Here is a 25,783-nt window from a genome sequence, read left to right on the forward strand (position 1 = left end):
CAAAAATAGTTCTGGTTTCCCAGTTCACTACATCATTGTTTTATCAATTTGTCTTCAATTATCCATTTTAGAGGCATGAACACTTTGAGTAACATGACATTTTGGTTTGTTTAGTGTTCAGCTGTACACAAATTCATGCAAAGGAGTCAACTGTGCAGCGTCTCTGTGTGCAGTGTATTTACTACTAAATTTATCTATCACAGTGAATTATGAGTCAGACTTGCTAAACAAGTTGGAGTCTGGCTAGTGCTAGCTTTGTCTGTCAACTATCCAAGTCATTTTCACCTTATAACAAACAGTTTACTAATTAAAATGTAAAACTTCCAATTGCAGTTTTTTCACTGATCACTGAGCTCAGCAAAGAATGTCCTCTTGTGGCTTAATACATTAAAAATTATAATACAGTATTTCTAAAGATATTGTGGAATTGTGATAAAATGTATGCACACACTTTTCCCGCCACATGTATTTACGGTACACACTAGTACCTGATTCATATGCTGTTTCACCCTCAGCCCAAAGTTTAAAAAAAAAAAAATGCCAAAAGCACAGGTGGAAACTTGTTGCAACTGTGAATTGCAGATTGTGAAATCCATTTTTTAAAAAAGAGAGCTCAAGTAATTTTAAAAGAACAAAACTCAATTTGTAGTTAATGTCTTAGCTTACAAAGCGCAACAATATACAGCACATAGAGGTTTTGCTCCAGTTACTGTGGCCCCCATAGACAGAAATTCTTCCAAGCAGAGATATTAAATGTAAGGAACAACCTCACACAGGCACAACTTGCCTTTGTGCTTTCACCGGTTTCGTTTGCTTGACAGTTAGGAATGTCAGCCCAACCACAGCAACCTGATAACGATCAATGTTTCATGTAAACAGTTCCAATGAAAAGAAATCCTCCTCCATTCTTTTACTTCTCTCATATCAAGCACCTGTCTTTCCTGTAAGCTTAAGAGCTGTTCCTATATCTGCTTTTCTTGTCTTTCATCTCCATTGTTCCATCTCTCTTACCTCCTCTACCATCTATTTTTGCAACTATAATCTTTACATTTAACTTCTTCTCCTCACTTTTGTGTATCTACAAAGAAAACAGTAGCTTAACACTACACTTTGGACCATACAGACCCCTTTAATGTTCAAATTAAGAACGGAATAAAAGGCTGACTTTATTTCGGGTGTCTCCCATACAAACTATCAGTGACACAGGCTGCATATTAATTATATCTTTGAAGGGAATCTTGATGATGACCAGCAAGGAGGAAATTAGTCCGGGTTCACACGTGGTTGCCAAGGCAATGCCACAGCAAAAGACAGATCCCCATGGCAACAACACCAATGTGTAAGGAGTTCTCAATGACAACACCATAAAACTCTGAGACTTTTATTAGGTGAACCTCTCTGGGCTTTGAAAATACATTTTGGTACGACCATCATCGTATCTGTTGCTGTCTCAATTCACTTTTATCATACAAACACAAAAGATTTGAGCCCCTTTCTCTGAGTCATCAATCCTTGTGGTTTGAACTGGAGATAGTAAAGAAGAGCTCAGTCTACCCCGAATGCATTTTTTACTAAAATTGACAGCATACACAAAATAATTTTTCATTAAACTAATATTCAGCTCATTATAAAACACAGTTCCTCGTTTAGTAACTTTCGCATTTTCTTTAATTCTCCACCAGGTTACAGAATCTGCTCTAATTTAAGAAAATCTAGAAAAAAGTGCTAATCTTCTACTGAGTAGGGCTTTTCTGAAAAAACAAAACAAAAACAAACAACTTTCCAATTCAGTTCAATTCAATTTCATTTATATGGCATCAAATTGCAACCACAGTTGCCTCAAGGCACTTTATATTGTAAGGTAAAGACCCTACAATAATACAAAGAAAACAGAAAAACCCAACAATCACGTGACCCTGCTAACAGAAAGCGCTTAGACGACAGTGGGAAGGAAAAACTCCCTTTAAACAGGAAGAAACCTCCAGCAGAACCAGGCTCACGGAGGGGAGGCCATCTTCCACGACCGGTTGGGGTGATTGGAGGAAGACAGGTAAAAAGACACAGGGTGGAAGAAAGCCAGGGATTAACAATAACTAATAATTAATGTGACTGAAGGGACACAGCTTGCAGGGCATGATTAGCACTATAAGAAGACCAAAACAAGCCAGAGTCTTACATATTCTTTCTAGAAGAAATCGCTTTCCCCCAGTGTGCCTGGTTTATGATTTGCATGTTGATGCTTCTATTCTGTGGACCAATCAAAGTACTTGTTGTATACATTGCTGTGTTAGGTAGTCAGATTTCGGGGGGGGGGGGATAAAATACAATATCTCAAGTTGACAAGTCACCTCGGTTATGGCAGAGCAGTGGAATATGGTCTGAGTCTGGTAGCAACCAATCATCCTAGAAGCAACCCTGGCAGGGACCAATTTAGTAATATTACTAAAACCTCACAGCATGCGCATAAAATGACTACATCAAAAATAAGGGGACTGAGTTGTGCAATTTCTATAATTTTCCAAGAGTGATGGGAACTTTTTATAGAGGAGTCAGCAGTGGCTAAACTTCTCCCTCATGTTCAAATATTTACACAACTTCTTCGGCCAGTTTTTAACACCCTTACAAGCTGCCACATATTGCAACACTAAAGGCTACAGAGAATATAGGAATTGTTTATTCAAGGTGTTATTCTTTCTGTTTTATCAACCAATCAGACGTGTGCTTTTCTGGAAGATGCATGAAAAAACTAAGTTAAGCATCACATAAAAAAAGGTCAATGAATAATTGTAAAGTAAAAGAGCCTCATTTACAGAAGAGAAGGAATCCTTCTCTCACACACACACACAAACAGACACAACTATTGAGAAAGAGCAGACACACAAACACAAGCCACAAAGAGATAGACTTTCCATCCTCCCCTGATTTACAATTCGTCTTTGTCTCGAGACTTGGCGCTCTCACACAATACCGATGGCAGAGAAAAGGACATGGTTCCACGCCTAAAATGGTCTCATTGCCAAGACCAGCGAGCGGCACAGGAGCAAGAGCAGAGCTGGATCCTGACCACTCAGCTGCTTTCCCCTGGCCCATACTTCAGTTTTTAATGTACATCCAATGACAAATATTATTTCATCATTATTCTTTCATCAAGCTGAAACTCTTCTGGATGGTACGGAGAATTTTGAAGCCTCCAATAGTTTATGAATTTGGATCTTTTAAGTCATGCTGAGTAGGTACTAGTGGAAATTAGGCTGTTGCGTGTCCCCCCCTGTAAACTATTACCAGCGTGACGTTCTGTGCTTACACTGCTGTGCCCCAAGACCTACAATAAGATACATAAGAGCCAGAAAATGGATGGATGTATAGATAAATAAGTGTAAATGTAAAATAAATTCTAATCATTTTAAATAGGCAAAATTACATTGCTAAATCAGTTCAATCAAATGATTTTTTACATGAATGCTATCCCAAATACTTCCATCCACCTATATTTGTACAAACGATTACATCATACCTCACATCACAATTCCTGGATGGAAATCACTGACATTCAGTGACCAAGCACCCACGTTCTGTTCAGACACGTGACAGAGGGGCAGCTGTCACATGTTCGCCAATTCAGATACATATAACAGAAGCACTCAGTCTCTGCTGGTGTCAGTCAGTGCAATGACCCTGCATGTAGTGTCTCTGAGTGAGTGAGTGTTTGAGAAATCTGTCTGTTAGTATTTACTGCTACTACACTGATATGCATTCATTCATTCACCCTTTCTTTCTATGTGCAGATGTTCAGACAGTAACCGATCTTTTCTCTGCCACTGCAAACCGATTCTGATGCTGTTAGTTACAAACCGATAATAGTTGTTTGTCTGTTTTATTGTGGGTTGTTTTTTCATCTTTAGCACCATAAAATCAAAACAGAGCAGAGAACTTTTGAAACTCTGCATTTTAAGCATGCACAACATGCTGCAGCATGTAAACACATCTGTTTAAAATGAGAATGCTTTTTCTTTTAATTTTGTCAATGTTTAACATTTAAAGTTCTTTGTGCTTTGGAGTGAACCGAACGGAATAAACCAGGTTAATGTGTATTGCACTTTTATAACCTCGTGTCTGCATTTTATAGGTGCCAGCAGAATACAAGCTTTGTTTGTAATGCTGAATGCTACAGATTAAGACTATGGATGGGAATTGATAAGAATTTAGTGATTTCAATTCCAGTTTTGATATCTTTATCAGTTGATTCCTTATCAATTCCCTTATCAGATTTCATTAGGTTGTCATTGGCTCTGCTTTGAGAGTCACCACCATCGCAGCATATTAAAGGCATTACATTTGTGCAAATTCATTGCATGCTGTGTGGTCAAATGTTTCTGCACGTTGGAGGTATTTCCCCTCTAGTTGTGATCAAATCTAATACTGTCAGGAAGCGCTGTGTGGCAGGCAGGAGATGAGGACTCAAAAGGCAGGACTCAGACACAAGGGATGAACTCAAAACCACAGCTTTAATTGCTGGCACGGGAAAAACGAGTATACGAAGCAAACTAACCTAAACTGGGAAATAACAAACTAAACATACAGGGAGACACAGGGAGATCCACACAGCAAGAGAGACAACGTGACACTGACTCAGAGAAACACAGGGTTTAAATACACTGGGAAGTAACGAGGGGAAGGAGACACAGAAGGAGGGCACAGCTGGGAGAAATCAGAGACAAGGAAGCAAAGCAGGACACATTCACATAAGACCCGGACCTTCAAAGTAAAACAGGAAGTATAACACAGAGACGCGAACTTGACACGGTGGAGACAGCAACTAAGAAACACAGAGACATAAACCATAAAGCTGAGGACTCTAAGAACCAAAATACACAGAGGGAAATACTAAGCATGGAACACAAGAACTAGACTCGAGGGAGTAACAAAAGACCAACCATGAGAATATAATTCACAATACAGAGTGACAGAAAACAAGAAACTCAAACATGCAAAGACACAGACGTACACAGAAGAGAGGGGGCACAGAGAAACATGAAGGGCAAGGGATCAAAACTAGAAACCATAGAATAAATCACACGAGTACAAAATACAAGAATCACAAAGAACTAAAAACGCTGGGACCCAGGATCCTGACAAATACACATATTACACTGAACACTTTTCTTAAAAGTAATGCAGTATGTTACTTAAATACATCCAGGAGAAATTAATTTGTTACACTACTTGTTATATTACTTTCATGTTTTTGTGCGTAACATGACCTGAAACGCACTGTCTCATAGTTATGATTTAACAATACAAACCTAGAGGCTACACAAATTGTTATCTCTAATAAAGACACACATAAAATCTTTTTCTTATTGTCTACGTATAAACACAAAGCAAAGATGAAAACCAACGCACTGTCTGTGCAGATGCTTGCAAAGAGCCAAAGTTCTGTTAGAAGCAAAATGCAGTTTTTTCTGTCATGGATGGAGTTTGCACTTTACCATCGCACTCTTATAATTTTGTGAAATAAGTGAATAATGTCCATATCCATGCTGTAGAAAATGAAACGTTCTGTTCTGCTATCGATTGTAATAGATTTTTAATTTTAGGCTCCAGGAAGGCCAGTGATTTAATGTACAGTGTTATAACATTAATTTTACTGTATACCAGAACCACGTGACAGTTTTTGTAAAACAGTATGAAAATGCTGCTGTAAAAATTGTCATACATGATATTGATAGAACAAAAAAGTATTCTTGGAAATCTTGAATGATTGTGATTCATGAGTCACTTTCCAAACAGGGAAAGTTTTCATGATATCAAATTACCCATGCACTTCCTCGGGTAATCTAGAGACAAATCTTTTTTAATGCAATGATCTCTCACAGGATTCTGAATTAGAAAAATAACAGTGAGGACATCAACATACTTTCTTTCCTTAGAGAAGGATTTGTGTACATCAAAACAAATTAGAACTTTTTTTAAGAGATGAACTTAAATCAATTTTTCAATAGATCATTTTCATCTACTACAATACCCAAATGTCTCCTGTGAGTAGTTTTCAGCTCTGGTTGGATGCTTTAGTGAATAGAGGAACTAATAATTTGCTTCCCGCTCACAAATTAACTCACTTGTAGACTGAAGAATTGCTTCAGTTTACTGCATTCCCAAGCCAGAAGTCTCAGAATACAAAAATAACAGTATATGAATAACACTCATCAGTACCGCCATGCCGCGTCTGACTGAAGTTGACAGAAGCCGGGTTACTGGCAAGCATGATGCTGACAGCATACCAGTTTTGAGCTGTTGACGCAGCCTTGCATGTCCATGACAGCAACATCTTTGATCTCATTGCTAGAAATGAGACTGTAGAGAGGCACCAACATGAGCTGCTCCAACTTGCACTTTTCACCCACACTGCCAAAGTTGGGCAGGACTTTGTGGATCAGGATCATATCCGTATCTATTTATTGCATTTAGTCATGCACATGTTACAGTGTTGGTACATAAAATAGAGTAGTATATTTACATAGCTTTTTTTTTTTTTTTTCAGCACACTTTACATCACCAGAGGCCTCAGTCATTACTATTAATTCTCTTTTCAACAAACCAATTAGACGGGTGCTTTTCTGGAACACCTTTAGAAAAAAACACAAAGCTAAGCAGCAGCTGAAAAGGTCAGTGAACAATCAAATATTGTAACCTTCATGAGCGTCGCTATGGTGCCTGTTTAGTGTGCAAAAGCGGGTCAGAAGGAAGATTTGTTTAAGCATCTGTTTAGATGCAGGAATTATTACATTTTAATCTGTCTCCTAGTGGATAAACAGCACAGGAGTATAATAGAACCTATAGCAAATTTGGAGATTTTTTTCACATAATTTTATTTTATCAGGTTGCTGTAAGAGAGAACTGCTGCAGTTTATCTGGTTTTAGTGTGCTGAGGGGAAAAAAAGATTGGTAATAATAAAGGAAGAGCAAAAGTTTGACTTTTCTTCTTATATGAATATTTAATTTTTTTGACAATGATTTTTTACACCTTTTTGCTCTTAATTGGTATTTTTAGGAAAGAGACACAGGTAAGAATAGTGAATTTCAATAATTTTTGTTTCCTCTCCTCATGTTTTGTGTTTTTGGCAAGAACCACTTCAAAATTATTGTGCATTTACTTTCATTTTTCATACAACCCCTCAGTCCCTTCAAAGTTAGGGACAAATGCGGCTTGACAAACCCACCAGGAATTTATACACTGGCATCTTTCCTTCCATCTGTGATTCTGAATGACTACTATTCAGGTTTCACAGTCTCTGGTTTGTTTCTTTGTGACCTGCTATGTATCTGGCTCAGCTAGTCACAGATTTGCACACAAACACACACATACATAAAAGCAAGCTCAGAATTCATATGTACGCACAAAGATTATCCATTAGTCATTCACATTGAAGTGTAAATAAAACTTGCCGCTAAATCGACATAAATCCATCGATATGTTTGAAGCTTGTGTTTGAAGCAAGTATTTAAACATAACTGCAGTGTGGTAACACAAACTACTAATAGATAAACACACACTTATTCAATGACTTGACATTACCTCACCACAACTGAGGTCATGTTTACTTGTTTCATTACAATACCCAGCTCTGAAAGCCAGAGAAAGTGATTCGGTAAGCTCACTCCCTCCCCTGCAGCAAGCTGAGTCAGCTTAAGTTTCTCATTATAATCAGACATACGAAAGGACTCATGCAGAATAAATTGAACAAAAACGAAAATGTGTACAATGACTAAGTTAACCTTTACTGGTCTCATGACCTTTCACTGGTGCTATTAATCATTAATTACAAGACTGATTATGTGCATGTATGGGGTTTATTTAAAAGAAAAGACAGGAATCATTTTATAAAATTCAGAGTAACATTTTAAAATTTCCTGTTTTATTTGACAACAATACAAAACTAACTTAAATATATCCTTTCATATACCGAGGTTGAGTCTGTTAATGTTTAGCAGTTTGCTCAGTGAAGAATTTGCACTTTGCTGTTGATTAATTTCATATGAACGTGGGAACGTTATCGAAAGACTGAAAGACTATTGAAAGCTGTGGTCTTGGGATGAGGAAACACAAATTCTTCCACAATAACTGCCTATTCAGTCAACAGATTAGTCGATTTAGGGAAATTATTTCAGAGGAATTTCGTATATCCTCTGAGATTTCTTAGTTTAGGGGTGTGTTTTTTACCATTTTTGGAGGCACCCAAAGTTGTGTTGGCCTGAGCCAATGTAAAAAGTAACAAGCATCATAATTAAATCATTTTTGGTATGACTTTGTATTATGGTTCTCAATATGTATCACTTAATGGATAGGAAGATAGATATGCAACTTGAATGTTGCATTGCGTATGTATTAATACAGGGGTTTCCAACTCCAGGCCTCAAGTGCCGGTGTCCTGATGGTTTTAGATATCACCCTGGGTCAACTAATCACATGATTAGTTCATTACCAGGCCTCTGAAGAACTTCAAGAAACGTTGAGGAGGTTATTTAGCCATTTAAATAGGCTGTGATGGATCAAGGACACATCTAAAACCTGCAGGACACCAGATCTCGAAGCCTGGAGTTGGACACCCCTGCATTAATACATCTAAAATAAAGTTTTACATGATTGTTACAGGGTTGCTTTAAACTTAAAATATACATTTAGCACTTGGATTCCTTAGTAAAAATATTAATATTGTCTCTTTATTAATGTAAAAATAATTTGATGTTAATAAGCTTCTAATAGAGACTAATAATCCTTAATATTAGTGGAGTGGTAAAACATTAATGTGCTTTAATGTCTTACCACTTCACTAATTTTAAGCATTACCTTCTTCTAACTTGGGTTTTCAGAGGACTGCTGAAAATCCGGTCAACAAACTAAATGCCTTTATTAAACAAGGACCTATTCAGATTCACAAAAGAACAGTGATGATGATTTAAGGCTTATTGTTTAAATGAAAAGTCCAGGAACCTCAAACCTCCACGGTGGCATGTGGCTCTTTTGCACATCTCTGTGGCTTTGACAAAAAATATATTAATTTTACAGGTTTATGTCTGAGGAAGTAATTGCTGTATGTAGCCAAAGAAACATTTTACACAAGTTTCTGTCACTTCACTGTTGCTCCAATTTGTTGTCAATATTAACATTAAAATACCAAATAATTTTTATTATTTTAATTCCATCCATCCATTTTCTTGAGATTATTTGGGGCCAGATCACGAGAGCAGCAGCCTAAGCAGAGAAGCCAAGACCTACCTCTTCCTAGCCACCTCCTCTAGCTTCTTCAATCAGATTTTTTCCCTCCACAAGCTGCAGGAAATTACTACTATTTTTCAAACAGAAATAACTCAAACACAGCATTTAATCAAGAAATTTAATCAAGTCTCATTGGTGTCATTGGACTAAAAAATTTAGCATTAGTTGATAAAGCCGATTGTGAGACAGACGACAGTAATATCACTACTGCCAGTCTTTTCATCTCATCAGACCGCCCAGTACACACACAGCTCTGCAGGCTGCAGCTGCAGGGTAATCACCACGTTGTCCATTTGCTATTGAGCAGGACATAGGCGTAGTCTCACGTTGTTTGTTCTGCCACAATAAACCTCCTGCCCCTTGGCAACAGGCAGTTATTACTAGCACCACTCACAAAACTGAACAGCCTTCTATTTCCCATCACAATCTGTGGTCCAACATTAATGGACAGATAGGTGGCACCGCAAACAGACAGATGCACAAAGAAATCAATGGAAAGAAGAGAGCTGGTAGAGCCAAAAAAGGCTTTACTATTTCCAGTATTTCACAGAAATGTTAGCAAATATTTGAAAATGTACAAAGGACATGAGTAGAACTGAATAATATAATACATATGTAAATAAAAGGCCATGCACATATTTGCAGTAGGAGTTAAGGTCAAATCTCAGTGAATTCCTTTAAAAAGCATTCATGAATATACCACTCCATAATACTATGATCATTTAAAAACATGTAAGATTTTATTCATGTTTTAAGTTTGTAAAATCCTGTTTCTGAAAAGGTGTTTGAACCAAGGTTGATTTCTGTTTCTGTCAGCAGGTCAGATTTCATCAGTTTAGATACATTTATTTATTTATTTATTTATTTTAAATAATGGTTTAACTATTATTAGACGATATCCTTTTGTTATGCCATCCCACAATGTTGACTGTTAGCCTGCATGCCACCAAAGACTGCTCAAACAAGACTGGTCGATAGCCTTCAGGTTACAAGACAACTAGAAGGGTAAGACGGAAAAAAATCATCATAGAGCAAGCATCAGGAGAGAGGCTGGTAGATGTGAAGTTGTGAAGGCAAAACGAGGTCGAACCCATTATTAGCAAGGTGCAACTAATGCAACTAGATTATTGAAGTCTTTTTATGTTGTTGTTCTTTAACAGTGTTCAAATGTTATGAAAATCCAGTTTGAGGGCATGCTTTACAACAGTGTCAGCATTTCAATTTGCATATCTCACTTCCTTATAATGAAATATTCAAGTCTGATAAAAATAACATCTTTCTAAGGAGCCAGCATAATTTTCTTCAACAACAAAACAATGCAGTCCATTAAGGTTGTGTATGCCATCTGCCAAAATTGACCATAAACATCAGTATAGTGTTAATACTTTAGTAGTATGTAGCTCCTCAGTGGTCACCTTTCGAATGTGGCACCTTTAGCCCTGAGATGGGAAAGACATCTAATCGAGCACATGCAAGTCAAAGTAAAGCTCAGACTCTTGCACTAACAGACATATTTATGATATTTGCAGATCAGTTGTGCCGGGTTAGTAACTATGTCAGTACTGATAAGAGGGACACGTAGAAGCCTGTTAATTACTCTGTCTGATGCAAAACACATTCCTCCACTGGGTCAGGGTTTGGAACCTCACACAGTCTGAGGTAGAACGCATTTGCAGACACTGTCACCTCAAGTGTGCACTTATGCAACTTCATGAACAGCTTTGTTGTCCTCTACGATCTAACAATGAACCTAATACAGAAAACAATGTTTGGAGTAATTCAGAGATTATGTCATAACATAGGTTGTCTAGCAGAGTAGTTTGATGTCTGCTGTTTACAAAACTCTCAGCACTGTCTGCGGCACACGTTGCAAAGCACAAATTACCTTAGAAAGACACTATGTTTGCTCTTCTCTTCAGCTTGTCATCTGTCTGTAATATGTGATGCACCAACAGTGAAATTCTGCAGCAGCAGTGGGGTTTAGAATAACAATGTGGCCTTTTTACTGTCACGTGACCACTAACCTCTTGACTTGGCTTTAACTTGTCTGCCATTTTGACCATTTTGTCAATCATGGTGACATTTTAGGGTCAAGTAGATAAGACTCCAGTAGCACAGGTGGTTGTTGACTGCCCCTCAAAAAGCAAGAAAAACTGTTTATTTCCCAGTGGACTGGCAAGTGGTTGACAGATGGGTCTAGCGACCTTGGCAACCACTGGTTGCAAAGAGTCTCCATTTCCAGTTTGTGTGGCACCTTTTCAAGTTTTGCCACTGCTCTACAGAACCCATCATTTCACTATCCCAACATACACATTTTCTCGCCCTAACAACATAGTTGTATCAAGCAACTCAAAATAATGTGTGTAAAACCCTTATTTTGAATATCCAATGTTATTCAAATTATTTTTACACCTCAATTACACATTTTAATGTATATATTGAACTTGTTCAAAATTTACATTGCATAACAGATGAATATTGGCTGCTGCCAATGCCATAGGTCGATGTATCAGTGCATCTCTAGTAATTATAGATAAAGAATATGAGAATATTTTTACACCATAGTCTGCATGAACCACTAAAATGTGCAGTATCGGCGATACTCTACATAAAAATAAAATAATAAAAAACATATACATTTAACATAGTTTTAATTCAGTCCTTATCGTTTCTTGGGGTGAAACACCAAGTGTATAAAGCCATGAAAAGGGTCACGGTATCTGTGCAAACTGTACTTCCCTGAGCTTCACAAGAAAATACTTTGCAAGTCACGTCATATTTTCGAAATAGGGATTAATTCACACTATCGTTTCAAGTAGTAACGGGTTTCCGTTCACCTTTTTTGCAATATTTGCAGCTCCTTTGCATATCTAACATGAAATGTGAGAGGATAGCAGGACAAAAGTGATGACTAAGCATTAGTAATAATTTCATGGAATCGTATCAGCACTGTCAACACAAGGAATGACCTGCATGTGTTACCGATACGGATTAACTCTTAAACCAGGAGTTTAACCAACTATTTGGATATCAAAGGAATTCTTAGATACGTGATGCAACACCTCGCTTGATTTATGGCTGTTGTTGTTTTTTCCACTTTCCTTTTGAGGAAAATAAAACTTTAAATCAACAGTGAAGGAGTTGTGCTTTGTGAGTAAACAACACGTTCTTTGCGTTTGCAAATACAGTCTAAACAAACGGCAACAGGTCCAACAAGGTGCTAAATCCTCCTCCATTGTGCTGTGAAGTTGTTTTAAGCAGCGGGGCAACTTAAAAGTTCACTTACCTGATCTTCGTGATCACCTGTAGCGGAAGAAGCCATATTGAAGAAGGTGTGTAGCGCAGCTGATCCGGTTCACAGGTAAGTTTATTTACAACAAAATCACCCTGAATCCAAATAGTCGCTTAAAAAGAGGTGACATTTGCTTACAGATTCACTTTCTCACTAAACGTGCAGCCCCAAGGAGTTTCTAAAGTGGTCAGGGAGCAGGGAGGGGGCGGTGTAAGTTCTTCGGAAACGGTAAAAAGTCCAGGTGCGGCGGTGGAGCGGTATGCAGATGCAGCCTGCAGTTACGCTCAGACGACGCAGAAGGAGTCCCGACACAAGGGGGCAGCATTACCACCATAATCATTTGTAGTATCTTAGCTTGCTGTATTATGGCTGGTAAAAATATGGCGCAGGCGATAATATCAGCGAATACACGTTTGGAAAACTCGCATATATATTATTTTAGGACTAATATTCAGTATATGTATTCAGAGATGCCAGAAATTTGGAAATAAATGATTAAGTTAATGTAATTTTTTTTAAATCAAATAATGGATTATACTTATCAAATGTATTTGTATAAAATATAGGAAAGCCCATTCAAAGCCCATTGGGTTGTTCATTCAATCATTCTATTATTATTATTATTATTATTATTTTTTTTGGTGCACATTGTTGTACATTATATTAATAAATTCTGGTGTTTTATGTTTAAAGTGTTCATTATTTTTCAATCAGCCAAATATTTTCTAAAGATCTATGAAGGAAATCACACAGCCACACACACAAAATAAGGAGCTAAATTATAAATAACTAAAGTCAGTCTCCCTTTCTTATTGAAAAATAGAAATATGGAGCCAGTGATCAAGTTCTTTCATGGACAGGGAAAAAAAATAGGTGAATAAGATGGGCCATCTTCTAAATTAGTGACCATTTCAAAATTTGTGTTGCTATAATAGAAATTAAATTAATGGTTTTAAAAGGACAAACAAGCAAACTGCTGAAACAATTAAACATATGACTACATAAAAATATCAAATATATTATAAAAACCTTAAAAGAACCAGACTCTTTGTCTCAACATAATTCCTTATGGGGAAGTTTCTTGCACCAGGAAGAGGAATTAGTGCAAATAAACTCCAGGCTTGAAAAGATAAGAGATCAGTATGATCCAAATTAATGCGATCATGTTTTTTCAGGAACTGAAACTTTCAGTCAGAATAGATTTGCTGGCATTTCTACCACCAAGGTTTGTAAAAGCACATCAGCACTCCTGACATACCAGTTTTATGTGAGAATTTCGTAATGTGTTGAGACCCTGCTCATCAAAAAGTTCACATCATAAGCTAATGCATGGAACAAAGATTTAGACACAGAAGGATTAATAGTCAGTAGTGTGAATGCAAACATGTAACTGCTGCCAAGTCATTAGAATAAAAACAGAAGTTTTTACATAACGTGTGGAAGCTACATTAATAGTTTCACCCTGATGGTGCACAGTGTAACAGTTTGCTTAAAGAACAACAAAGAAAACTATTCAAGCTTTTTTGGACCTGCATACCTACATTAGCACTGCAAAGGCTGTTTTGAAAAGAATGTGTCAATCACTGATTGAGACGTACGATAAATACCTGCAGACACATGCTGCGCTTTGTTTTCATTCTTTTATATTCGCCTGAGAAAGGATTAGTCTATTATTGCATTTCAGAATAAAATAAAAGCAAATGATTAAATTGACTTTGAACAAAAAGAAAAAAAAATATGCAAAGTAAATTCAATAATTCTTTATTTAAACATTGGTGCCCATTACCTCAAACCTCTCGACTGATGTTTAATAAAATTCATTTTTCAAGCCTCTCATTCACTCTTCTGTGTAATTTCCAGATTCCTGCAGGTAAATACTTCCTCACAACATGATCTTTTCATATGGAGCAGACCAATAAAGGCATCTTGGGTCACAATTAGGTCAGTGTTTAACATTTGATCACATTAAAAATGTAATATTTCTGCTTTCAGGTTGAAACCCACCTACAACCTGAAAACACCTCCTTGGTGGTAGGTAGAGAGGGGTACATCCTCGCCCTTTGCCCTCAAGAGTGAAGAAACAGTCTGAAGTGAAAAAATGAAGACAAAGAAGAGGGAGATGGAGGTGAAAGAAAGGTTTAAAAAAAAAAAAAAAAAAAAGTGAGTATGAAAGAGGTACAGAATAGAAGGGCGTAGAAGAGGAGAGGGGGAGGGAAACGAGAGAACAGAAAGGAGGGAGTCAATCAGGAAGAGAATTGTACACAAGAAAGGGAGAGAGTTAAAAGAGTGGAGAGGATGATAGTTTGGGTAGGACAGTGTGGAAAGTATTACTGGAGCAGGAAACTATGCTGGGTTTTAATACTGAACATCTTAAAACGAGTAAAGGGTTCCAAGAGCCTTTTTACTTCCCGTTCTTCCCCCTGTCTGTGCTAAGCTTATCTGACAAGCATGTTTACAAGTCAGTCAAAATATACACAAATTCAGATTTTATCTTGGCATACATCCACAAAGGGGTTCAATAAAAATTGAAATGCAAAAGCACAGCTTCAACTCCTACAAGAAATTAGATCTAAGTTAGCTGTGAACTTAAAGTGTCAGTGCTGAAATCAGTGTTTCTTAGTGCTGAACACTTGAAAGCTGTGATGTATAGACTGGAAATGATTTACTTGATTGCCCTTTAATACAGCTGTTTTAACACGAAATGTGTTTGTTCCTGCTATGTTTGAAAGCAACACATGAGGGCGGTGTTGAGCCACAGCAGAAATGTTCATCTGTAATCAAACTTGATATAAAGTCCTGGGGACCACATACAAACAGGCCTCAGAGTCAGGCAGCAGCATCAAAATGTATACACTGCTTGTTTTGCTTTTGTTTTCAGTTCACTTTCCATAATGCACCCCCCCCCCCCAGTTTATTCTTATTAGATTGTACCAAGTTCACCAAACCCATTTCCTCAACTTAGGTGACCTTTCAACCTTTAACTGGAACTCGATAATTAACTTGAGCTATAACGTAAGTGAATTGGTGCCAACAAAACCGCATCATTTCAGTGCTCTTCAATGTTGTTTTTTTAAAAAAAAAAAAAAAAAAAAAAAAAAAAAAAAAAAAGAGGAAGAAAGGAAGGAAAAAAACCCAAAACATTAAAACCAATGTTTAAGTCACCATTCTATAAAGTTTGACAGATGATGGAAAATAAGACATAAAAAGACAAGTAGTTAAGTTGTTTATTCAGGTTACTGGATTTTAGTATAAAGTTGGTCAATCTGTGACTGGAAGAGGTTTTTGAGCTCAGCCCGCTTGGCTTTAAGGGTGGGGGTTAACAGGCCGTTCTCAATGGTGAATTGCTCAGGATGGAGGTGCACATCTTTAACCTGCATGAGTTAGTAAAATGGAAAATGTTAGCCATGATAGAGAGCAAATTAATGTTACATTTCTCAAGTTATGGCATATATTGTAAACCAAAGATTAACAGGCTAATAATAATAATAATAATGATAATAATAATAATAATAATAATAATAATAAAGAAAATTGACATTTTGGGGCACATAATTAGCTGATTTTGCACATTTTAACCATTAGAGGGTGATAAAAGCCAGGTTACTGAGAAGTGCAGAAAATCGCCAAAAAGGTGTTGATAATGTGGATAACACAGCCGTTTCATTTTCGCAATAAAGGATGAGTCATCACCTGCTCAAAAGACTTGAGTCCTGCTTCTTTTCCTAGTTTGGTCAGGTCTGAAATAATGGCTCTCTTAACTTCCTGCAGACAAAGACAAAAAAAATTTTCAGCAAGTCATTTCAAGTTTATACGATTGTGTTACAAAACTTGCAAGAGACAAAAACATTACAGGGATCTTGCAGAGTTCTTCAATGGAACCATGGAAGCCAAGATTTTTAGCAAAACCTGGCAGGACTTCAGGATCAGGGACCACAACGGCAACCAGGCAAGACTAGAGACAAAGAAGGCAGTGTAGTCTAGGTGAATTTTATCCACTGTGTATACATAGCAAAGGTGCCCAAAGATTTACCTGTAGACTGTCTCCATGCACAAACACTTGTGCCACTGGTGCACTGCGTACATACACATTCTCAATCTTCTCTGGTGCGATGTACTCTCCTTGAGCCAGCTTGAAGATGTTCTTCTTCCGGTCAATAATCTTGAGAACTCCATTCTGCCACAAACAAAAAACAGGCCAGATCAGAGAATGGGAGCGTGATTTGAACTGTTGTGTGTCCCTACATCTCATTAAAATAATGGTCCACATCTGGGAAAGCATTGTTCCTGAGCTTCAAGTAAACATTTTTAAATGGAAGTCATGTTGGTTTCTTGGTAAGAGTTCCTTGAAAACCAATAACACTCCAAAAGCTACAGCCTGCAGGAAAAACAAAAAACCCCATTCTGTTCACCAGTACTTCTAAAGTGACGGTGCCTGTATGTTGTTAGATGTAATTTTACCCAAAAAACAATTTCCCCCTCCCCATATTAAAACCGATCCAACTTTCCCCTTAAATCCCCAGTACTTTCAAAAGCCAGCCATCTCTTGCTGAAGATTTACATTTAGTTGACAGATAAATGAGTTGCTGGATGTCTTCACTAAACTTAACATGCAAGAGAACAAGCACCTCAAGGTCAGTCTGATCCTTTTAAATGGCAGAACCTCAAGAAATCCCCTACATTCTTGTCAGGCAGTGTAACCATCATGTCTTCCAGGGCAAGCAGTGAAAAGAAAAACAAAAAAAACTAGTTTAGTAGCTCACTTATAAGAGCCTTTGAGCTCTTAAACTCTGATCCCACCTCATTATTTTCTACTAAACTTTACTTTGTGTTCTATATGATGGGTACATGGAAGGAAAGCATGTGGTCGTACTTTTAGTCAGACTTAAAAATGGCTGGACTATTTACCGGAAGCCATTTCCCAACGTCTCCAGTATGGAGCCAACCCTCTTCATCCAAGGCCTCTGCAGTCCTCTCTGGATCTTTTAAGTACCCCTTGAACACATTGTTGCCCTTGATACAGACCTGGGGGGGAAGAAAAAAAAAGGGGGTAATGAAATTACAGGATGAGTAGAACATTCTTTTTTTTTTAATTTAACCCATCCATGCATTTATCCACTTTTCCCTTTAAAAAACAAACAAACAAACCAGCAGTAAACTATTGCCCACCCACCTGTTTTAATTCATGGAGAAAACAGATGCAGAACTATACGGTTAACTATCGGCAACAACTTAGTCTATTTACTTTTGAGACAAGTGATGATGTTTAAAAACTTACCCTTATTTACTCTTTAAGAACATGCTTGGATAAATTACTGAACTTACCTCAGTACTTCAGATTAAACTGCTCTTGCTGCAGGTTTAAATATCCCAAAGCCTCACTGTCTGAATTGCAAAAAGCCTACCTCTCCTTCACCATTTGAAGCAAAGTAGTTCATATCTTCAACATCCACCAACTTCACAAAATTGCAAGGCAACGGCACCCCAACATGACCTATAGGAGGAGGAACAAAAAAACAAAACCAAATGTTTAAGATGAAAACAACATTTAAACACAAAATGTCAGTGAGAAGTGGGAAGTGATGATAAACTCAGCATGCTTCTGTGCCGTGTACCTGCAGTGGCATCACATGGCATGGTGACCGTGCAGCTGGCTGTGCACTCGGTCTGACCATACCCCTCAAAGATCTAAGGGGATCAATAAAACAAGTGAACATTGTAATCACAATCTTAAATCTGTAAGATACCATTGTGGAACCTCCTGTTCTTGGACCTAATTCACTTTTATTGTTGTTATTTTAAAAAGATGTGCATGTTTACAGGAAAACAACATGTACCAAAGCCCTTGAAAGTCTACCACCATCTTATAGTACATTTCAATATCAAGAGACTACCTGAGTCATAGAAATCTGAATACAAACTACGCACACACAGGATTAAAGTGTTTATTACCTGGCAACCCAGAGCAGCTCTGAGAAATTTGAGAACAGAAGGAGATATGGGTGCTGCGCCAGTCACCATGACCCTCACACGCCCCCCTAGAGACTCCTAAAAGAAAGGTTGAGCACATATACTGTTAGTGAATACATTGCAGCTTTTGAATATTTAAGGGGAAGGTTACATTAACTAGAAGATCAGGGGGTCCTCCCCGTGAACGCAAAATCCCAAAACGTCACCATTTCCTCATGAACCGTGTACCTTTTTGCACAGTCAATTACCCACTGACAATTCAACATGCAGTCAGTGACTTGACCTTGCTAGTACTGGGTTGGATCCCCTTCTGCTTAATTCTTTATGCCATACAGTCTAGTCAAGATTATGGTCAATATTGGCATAAATGTCACAGGCTTGCTGCAGATTCAGTCGCACATCCATGATATCCTCTTCCACATCCCAAAGGTGTATGGATTGGGATCTAGTGACTGGAGGATATTTGACATCAGCGAATCCACCGTCATGTTCAGTTTGAGATGATTTGTGCTTTATGACATTGTGTGTTATTCTGCTGGAAAATGTGTACAATGGGATGGCTGTAGCTCAGGTGGCAGAGCAAGTCAGCCACTAATCTGTGGGCAGGGCAGCTGTGGCTACAAGGTAGCTTGCCATCACCAGTGTGTGAATGGGTGGATGACTGAATGTACTGTAAAGCGCTTTGGGGTCATTTACATCCCAAAGATGGCAGTGTGTGGGGGAGGCGAAAAAAAAAAAAATCCCAGCATTTCTGCAGTTTCTGAAATACTAAGAGCAGTCTTGTCTGACACTAAGAATTATGCTACGTTCATAGAATTTTTAAAAACACCTTCCTTCCCCTTAAAGATCATCAGTTTGAACTTTGAACATAAATGCATGGCTGCTGCCATGTGACTGGCTCATCAGATGTTTGACTTAAATTAAGTGCAGCTGTTCAGCTGTACTTAATTAAGTGGCCATGAGTGCACACAAGTAATTTACTCTGCTGCTTGTGTTTTTATTAGGTGTGTGTCCCTTGAGAACTACAGCTATTCAAACAGAAGCAGTACCTGGACTTTGTTGAAGATGAGCTTGTCCCATACGCTGTTCTTCCTGATGATGCCATCCTTCACCTCTGCATATTTCCTCTCCACTGCAAAGTTCAATAACCATTTCTTAAAAGGTGTAGTGGCTCCGCTCTGAACCTAAGAGTCAAAAAGAAAATTTGTGCGCTTGATATCAATGAAACTGGAGTTGTGTTGTGTTAATTCTTTGTAGTATATTTAAAAGGAATGTGAGTCGTTTAGCTTACACACACATACACCCACCTTGTCATAGATACGGTTGAGAAGTCGAGGCACAACTGGAAAGAGGGTGGGCTGCAGTGTCTTCATGTCATCTGGCAGCAGTCTGATGTCACCCTGGAAGAATCCCACCTTAGCTCCAGCACCAAACATCACCGTCTGCAAAATACAAAACAAAGTTAGCACACCTAAAGAGAACTTTGAATGATGATCAAGTCTGGACCTTACCTGCACGACTCTCTCAAACATGTGTGCCAATGGCAGGAATGAAATGGTGACATCCTGGGTGTTTGGAATCATCGATACCTACATTTACACAGAAGATCTGTTAGCACTAATTTTCGCTCATTACACGAGTTTTTCACCCCAACATTTAGAATGGGGAAAGAAAAAAAAATATATAAATCAAAAACCAGTCCACTTTTCATGTACCTCAATGGTTTTGAGTACACCTGCAGCATCGGCGACCACGTTCTCATGGGTCAGCATTGCTCCCTTGGGATTTCCTGACAAATGAGTACAATGATTTACCCTTAAAAGCCTAAACATCAAACGTAGTGCTATCCACTTCTCCCAAAATGTTTTCACACCGTTTCCTTCACAACTGCTTTGAATAATAGGCCAGGAAGAACATGTTTTCCTTACATGCTTCCATCATGATACCAAGACACATTTCCTAAAGACAGTTTGGCAAAACTAGGGATTTGATTCATTTTAATGGGCAATTCATTAGGTGCAGGTCCCCCCGAAAAACAAAACAACCCCCCCAGCAAATGTAATTATGTGTCAAATATACAGGCTGGCTGCAGGCTAAGGAGATATGTACATTTAGAAAACATTTGATGTTGCAAATTGTTGATCAGTCAGGATAATAAACGCCTCATTTCTTCCTGGTAGAGACATAATATTCATAAAAGGGGTTAAAAGGTTCCATCAAAGCTGTCAACACATTTTGCTTCAAACCACAAGTGTTAACTTCGTGTTTGTACTCACGGGGAAGTCCAGTGAGTCACCAAATTTGGTGCAAAATAATTATAGCAATCCTTCCAGAGGGTTCCCACCCTCACTGAGACCAAGTGTGCCATCCTTTCCATATTGTGGTTAATTATCGCCTTCATCATTGCCACTTTGTCTTGTTATATTAAATTTGGATTTAACTTTCATCAAGTTTAAGTTTCCTAAATTAATTAATTCCTGCAGTAAATGACTTTGATATTCTTAAGTAAAACCATTACCTGTTGTGCCGCTGGTGAAACAAACAATGCTGAGGTCCTCTGGCTTTGGTGGCTGTTGGAACGTGAAATCAGTTCATCAGAACAGTGTGCAACGTTTTTAAGACTCAAATGAATTTCATTACATGGCTGTATCAGAAACTTACGATTGGCTTTTGAGGATTACTTTTCCCCAGTGCCTGGAGAATAAAAACAAAACATGTTTTCAATAATGCTGAATGTCTTCTAGCAGTTTTAGTACAGATCTTAAACATTTGTTCCCAAGCGAGGAGAAAACAAAAGCAATGACTCATCTGTAACCACTATTTGTGCTCAGCGTGCATTACCTCCATTAAATCCAAGGATGCAATGTTCACACCACACTTTGCTCCTCGCTCGACCAACTCGGAGTTGAAAGAGTCCATAATGATGATGGTTTTGAGGACTGGAGTCTGGCCTTTCTCCCGATTCTGCAGGAGTGTTTCTGCTTTCTTTTGATTGTCACAAAGCACTGTGGAAAGCTCAGCTGAAACAGAGGAAAACATCAGCTGGACTCGCATTAAATTAGAAGGCTATTGTTCAAATTGAAACCAGTACAATTTGAGACAATCAAATGCCTCAATCTAATGTCACTTATAATAAATTTTCCAGAGCTAAATCAGAAAATCAAAAGCAAAATATGTTTGAAGGAGCACATTGGAAAAGAAAAGATTAATTGAAAGTCACAGATCCCTGTAGGGATCAGGGAGATACCGGACTTCCACCCAGCTCTAATTAGCAGAACTGGATTCAAAGAGAAACTCAATTACCTCGGTCGATAATAAACACAAGAGCCTCCGGACCCAGCGTGTCGTACAGGGGAACAGCTACCATTGAATAGGTGTAACATGCCAGTTCACCAATAACCCACTGCAAGTGACCAATGAAACAGTAAGACATTTGCAGCATGTTGATCACATTGAAAAGACAAAAAATAAATAAATAAATCTAAACTTCACTGACCTCAGGTCTGTTCTGGGCAAAGATACCAACAAAGGTGTTGGAGTTTGGCTTCAAACCCCTATGAATAAGCCCAGATCCCAGGTGCTCTGCTCTGTCAGCCACCTTTTGGAGGGGGGGGGGGTGAGTAAGTATGAACTGAAATTCACAACCGGTGTTAATGTTTTCCCCCAGATGCTGATAGATGCTGATCCTTTTACCTGTCTGTACTTCAGCCACTGGTATGGTCTTCCTGGTTTTCTGTAGCCCAAACATGGTCCATTACCTGGAACAACAAGAGATTTAACGTGAGCTTCACAACACTGTCAAGGTGCTTAAAGAAATGCAATCAATATAAGAGTTAACTAGTTTATGCATATACTCAAGTTTTTCCATTTTCACTTGTTTGCTTTAGGACCATTTCTCAGCTGGGAGAAGCAGCATCTAGTTTCTGAGTTTTCCCTTTAGAAGCATTTTTCCTGCTTGGAAAAACGGTCTTGTTATGCAGAGCATAAATGCTTTATGCCATGTTCAGCACAAGAGTTATCCCACTTATGAGCCTGACTAGTAATTTGGTTTATTGTGATTTCCTCGCTCTACATCACTCTCGTGCAATTAAGACGCCTGTCAGCGTTGTTGAGAAGAGGGCGTGGCCAAAAGCATAGGGCTACCGACACAGTAGTCAGCCCCTTTTATTCCAGTGAACTTCACATGAACACTTAAATTTACATGCACCTTTTACATACCTTTTTGTTTTTAGGTACCAATTTTTGACTTTAAATTATTTTATTTATTTATTTATTTATAGTTGTACACATTTTAAACAGTTATGCCTATTAATGTTTATAAAGGGTATCGGTGTTTGAAATTAACATGTTTAGATTTATACAGTTGAAGTATGAACAGCAAAGCCTATACAACTGTTTGTTACATTTATTCCTTACAAATGGCACATTTTCACCATCCACACACATCACTACATCACACATACTCTGCATATTCATTACTACCAGAAGAGTGTTTAGCTTAAACCTGCAGCATACATATGGAAGTTACGTCAGATCGAGGTTTGATCATGTTATATATATATTTTTTTTAATAAGAACTGAGTTCTTTTTGGATTTGGACTAAGACCACACCCACAAAAGGGTCACACCCAAGTGGAATTACTGTTCCTATTTGAAGAAATTGTACGGAGGAGTTAAATTCAGAATAAACTAACCACCAAGTATAAGGGACAGGTAAATGCCAACTTTAAGACTGGAGAACTTTCTTAGGTCTTCGGTTAATTAAATCATTTTGTATGTTATCAGATTTTAATCCATATCCAAAATAAGATAACCAGAACCATGGATAACATGAACTGATAACATTGCAACCTTTGCTATTTCTACCACCCAGCTTTATCAAGGCAGACTGAAAACATGCTCATTAAACCTCAAAAGAAAGCTAGGCAACATTGGGATTTGTTTTGTAAAAGATGCATATAACAAATTCAGTGATATTACCTGAAACCTTCAGACCCCTCTGAAAAACCTCATAGAGTGTCTTTGCATCTTTGCAGTAATATGATATCAGGTTGTTGTTATCCTCCAACAAAGCAGACTTTCTTGCACCATCCTAAGGATTTCAAACAGACACTGTGACATTCTGTAGCAGATTATGCACCAATTTAACAGTCATTTGAGACAATATCTGACAGTTTGCTGACTTTTACCTTGATACCCACAGTTTGGCAGTTGAGGTCAGTGGGGGACCGGATGGGACTTGGTCGAGTGTTCAGGTAAAATAGGGTGGCAGCGGCCAAAGCGAACAAGGAGACAATTATAGGGGTTGGGAGTGGCGAGAACAGGAAGTGGAAGATGAAGTCCATGGTGGAGAGTCTGCAGGGATACAGAACAATGTTGTGGATTTATAAAGATTTAGACCTCCAGGTCTTTACTATTTGATCAAATGTAAGTCAAGTTTCTTTAAAAGCTAAGCTAAACATCATTGTGATGCATCTGGGCTCCTTCACACTGCTCTCGATATTGTGCCCATAAATCAAGTTCAAAGTCAACATGAATTGTGCAAGTTATTCTAGTCACTCAAGTTAGAGCCCAACCCATAAAAAGGTCAAGAGAGAATTACAGCCGTACAGTGTAAAGACAGTAAGTGCTGCAGAATATTTACAAACACCTAAAATGAGAAGAACATAAATCCATGCTTTAATGGCCAGTTTACTTTAAGCATAGGAAGGTTTCTTGACCGTTGTGACAAACTGCTGAACTGCACTTAGGTAAAGATGTTAATTAAGACAACTGAACAGTCAAGCAGGTGCATTTAAAAATATTTTACCTTTTGTGCAACAAATCTATTGACACATTTATAATGAGATTTTTAAGAACAGGTCCTAAAATTAATGATAGTTTAGAAATTAACCAACACAATTAGAAATAGCGACAGGTTCTCCTACCTGCTGCTGGTCCTTAGAGGTGCGTGGCATGTGCTCACAGCAGATCTTCTTCCTCTGCTCTGAAGGGCAACACAGAGAATAAGAACCCATAAAAATGAATGAGCATGAGACTTCAAAACCTTTGAACCTTGACCACCATCACCTCCGCTGATAAACAAAAAGAACATGATCACAGAGATCAAAACCTGTCTTGTATTAAAGTGTACATTGTGCAATTTATTAAACTACCTTTCAACCATCAGCTCTTACAACCACAAAATTTCTTTGATTTCTGTCCAAATAGATAAAACTTATGCGTGTACACTGGGAAGTCCAAGAGGTTGCACTTGGTGAAAGGGCATTATTCTTATCTCCTGTTTATCAAGCTCAATTTTGATTCTTTCATGTGTTTAAATCCCATAAGTTAACCTTGGATATTGTCACACAGCACTTTTTCCCCTCAAAAGACAGTACAAGGTGTATTGCATAGTGTTGAAATCAGGAAAGAGATTAGATAAAAGGAAACACCACCTCACATTTGCTCATCTTATCATCAGGTTACAGTCAGTAATGGTGAAATGAAACATCAAACAGCAATACTGAAGGATACCAATGAATTCACTGAATTATCTGTGCGTTTTCTCACTTGTGAAACTTTTATCTGTGTGTACAGAACACATGTCTGACAAACAATCGCCACACCTAGCTTTGTCAATTCACTTAAAACAAGGAACAGTGCTGATCTTCTAACAGGTTTTCTTGTGCGAATGAGTTAATTTTGTCAGGCAGTGAGATGAAGGGAATAGGTTCATTAAAAGTTACCTGGTGGGATTAGCAGCAGTAGTTGGGGACCAGGCTGAACTGGCTCATCCCCTGGAGAAAAAACAGCTGAAGCAAGCAACACCACTAATGTACAGCCTGCCCACCTGCAGTCATTAGCACCTTAAACTGCACACAGGTGTGAGAACTCCTCTGCACAGAGCAAGGCTCGACCTGCCTTATCTGGCTCTTGCAGCCCTGCATAAGCAGACAACACACCCGGGAGAGTTACAACAGTTTTCACTTTTCATTTCTCCCCTACAAAATCTTTATGAATTTAGCCCACATTCTTTAAATAAACCTGTCCTCTTTTCCTCTCCCTCTTTGCTATGTGTTTAACAGTGACACTGTTAAAGGTAAAACAGATCGGGTTGAACTTTGACGCTGGATTTATGATTGCAAGCAGAGACTACATGTGCACATAAATGTCACACCAGTTGGATTTATTGGTCTATTGTAGTTGAAACCTAATCAAGAGCTTATTTTGTTAATCAATAAAATCAAAAGTTAATCTTTGGATAA

At 38.1% G+C, this 25,783-nt stretch overlaps 2 protein-coding genes across 3 annotated transcripts in view; both read right to left on the bottom strand.

Moving 5' to 3' along the window:
* LOC146381256 (ankyrin-3-like) overlaps positions 1 to 12,822 on the bottom strand; it is a 182,524-nt gene extending 169,702 nt beyond the window's left edge. Inside the window, exon 1 of the mRNA XM_084937200.1 lies at positions 12,564 to 12,822. Coding sequence (XP_084793326.1) covers positions 12,564 to 12,599 — 36 coding nt within the window. The 5' untranslated portion in view covers positions 12,600 to 12,822. The remainder of the gene's footprint in view (positions 1 to 12,563) is intronic.
* Positions 12,823 to 15,758: 2,936 nt separating this feature from the next.
* On the bottom strand, positions 15,759 to 25,363 carry acsl5 (acyl-CoA synthetase long chain family member 5). 2 transcript variants are annotated; one of them, XM_084937226.1, is made up of 22 exons: positions 25,265 to 25,363; positions 24,464 to 24,522; positions 23,738 to 23,891; positions 23,517 to 23,628; positions 22,230 to 22,294; positions 22,033 to 22,134; positions 21,840 to 21,939; positions 21,378 to 21,556; positions 21,198 to 21,230; positions 21,055 to 21,106; positions 20,252 to 20,325; positions 20,048 to 20,125; positions 19,844 to 19,978; positions 19,586 to 19,720; positions 18,519 to 18,614; positions 18,182 to 18,254; positions 17,972 to 18,060; positions 17,475 to 17,591; positions 16,600 to 16,743; positions 16,420 to 16,521; positions 16,260 to 16,331; positions 15,759 to 15,940 (listed from the first exon to the last, which is right to left on the bottom strand). In XM_084937226.1, the coding sequence occupies exons 3-22, from the start codon at positions 23,879 to 23,881 to the stop codon at positions 15,803 to 15,805; spliced, it is 2,040 nt and encodes a 679-aa protein (XP_084793352.1). In that variant the 5' UTR covers positions 23,882 to 23,891; positions 24,464 to 24,522; positions 25,265 to 25,363; the 3' UTR covers positions 15,759 to 15,802. The 2 variants fall into 2 exon arrangements, with proteins under 2 accessions (XP_084793352.1, XP_084793351.1); XM_084937225.1 differs by having other exon boundaries at positions 15,760 to 15,940; positions 23,726 to 23,891.
* Positions 25,364 to 25,783: the final 420 nt, after the last annotated feature.

This window comes from Perissodus microlepis, chromosome 8 (assembly GCF_051167445.1).
Source record: "Perissodus microlepis isolate ML-2025 ecotype Zambia chromosome 8, ASM5116744v1, whole genome shotgun sequence".
Classification (NCBI taxonomy): Eukaryota; Metazoa; Chordata; class Actinopteri; order Cichliformes; family Cichlidae; genus Perissodus; species Perissodus microlepis.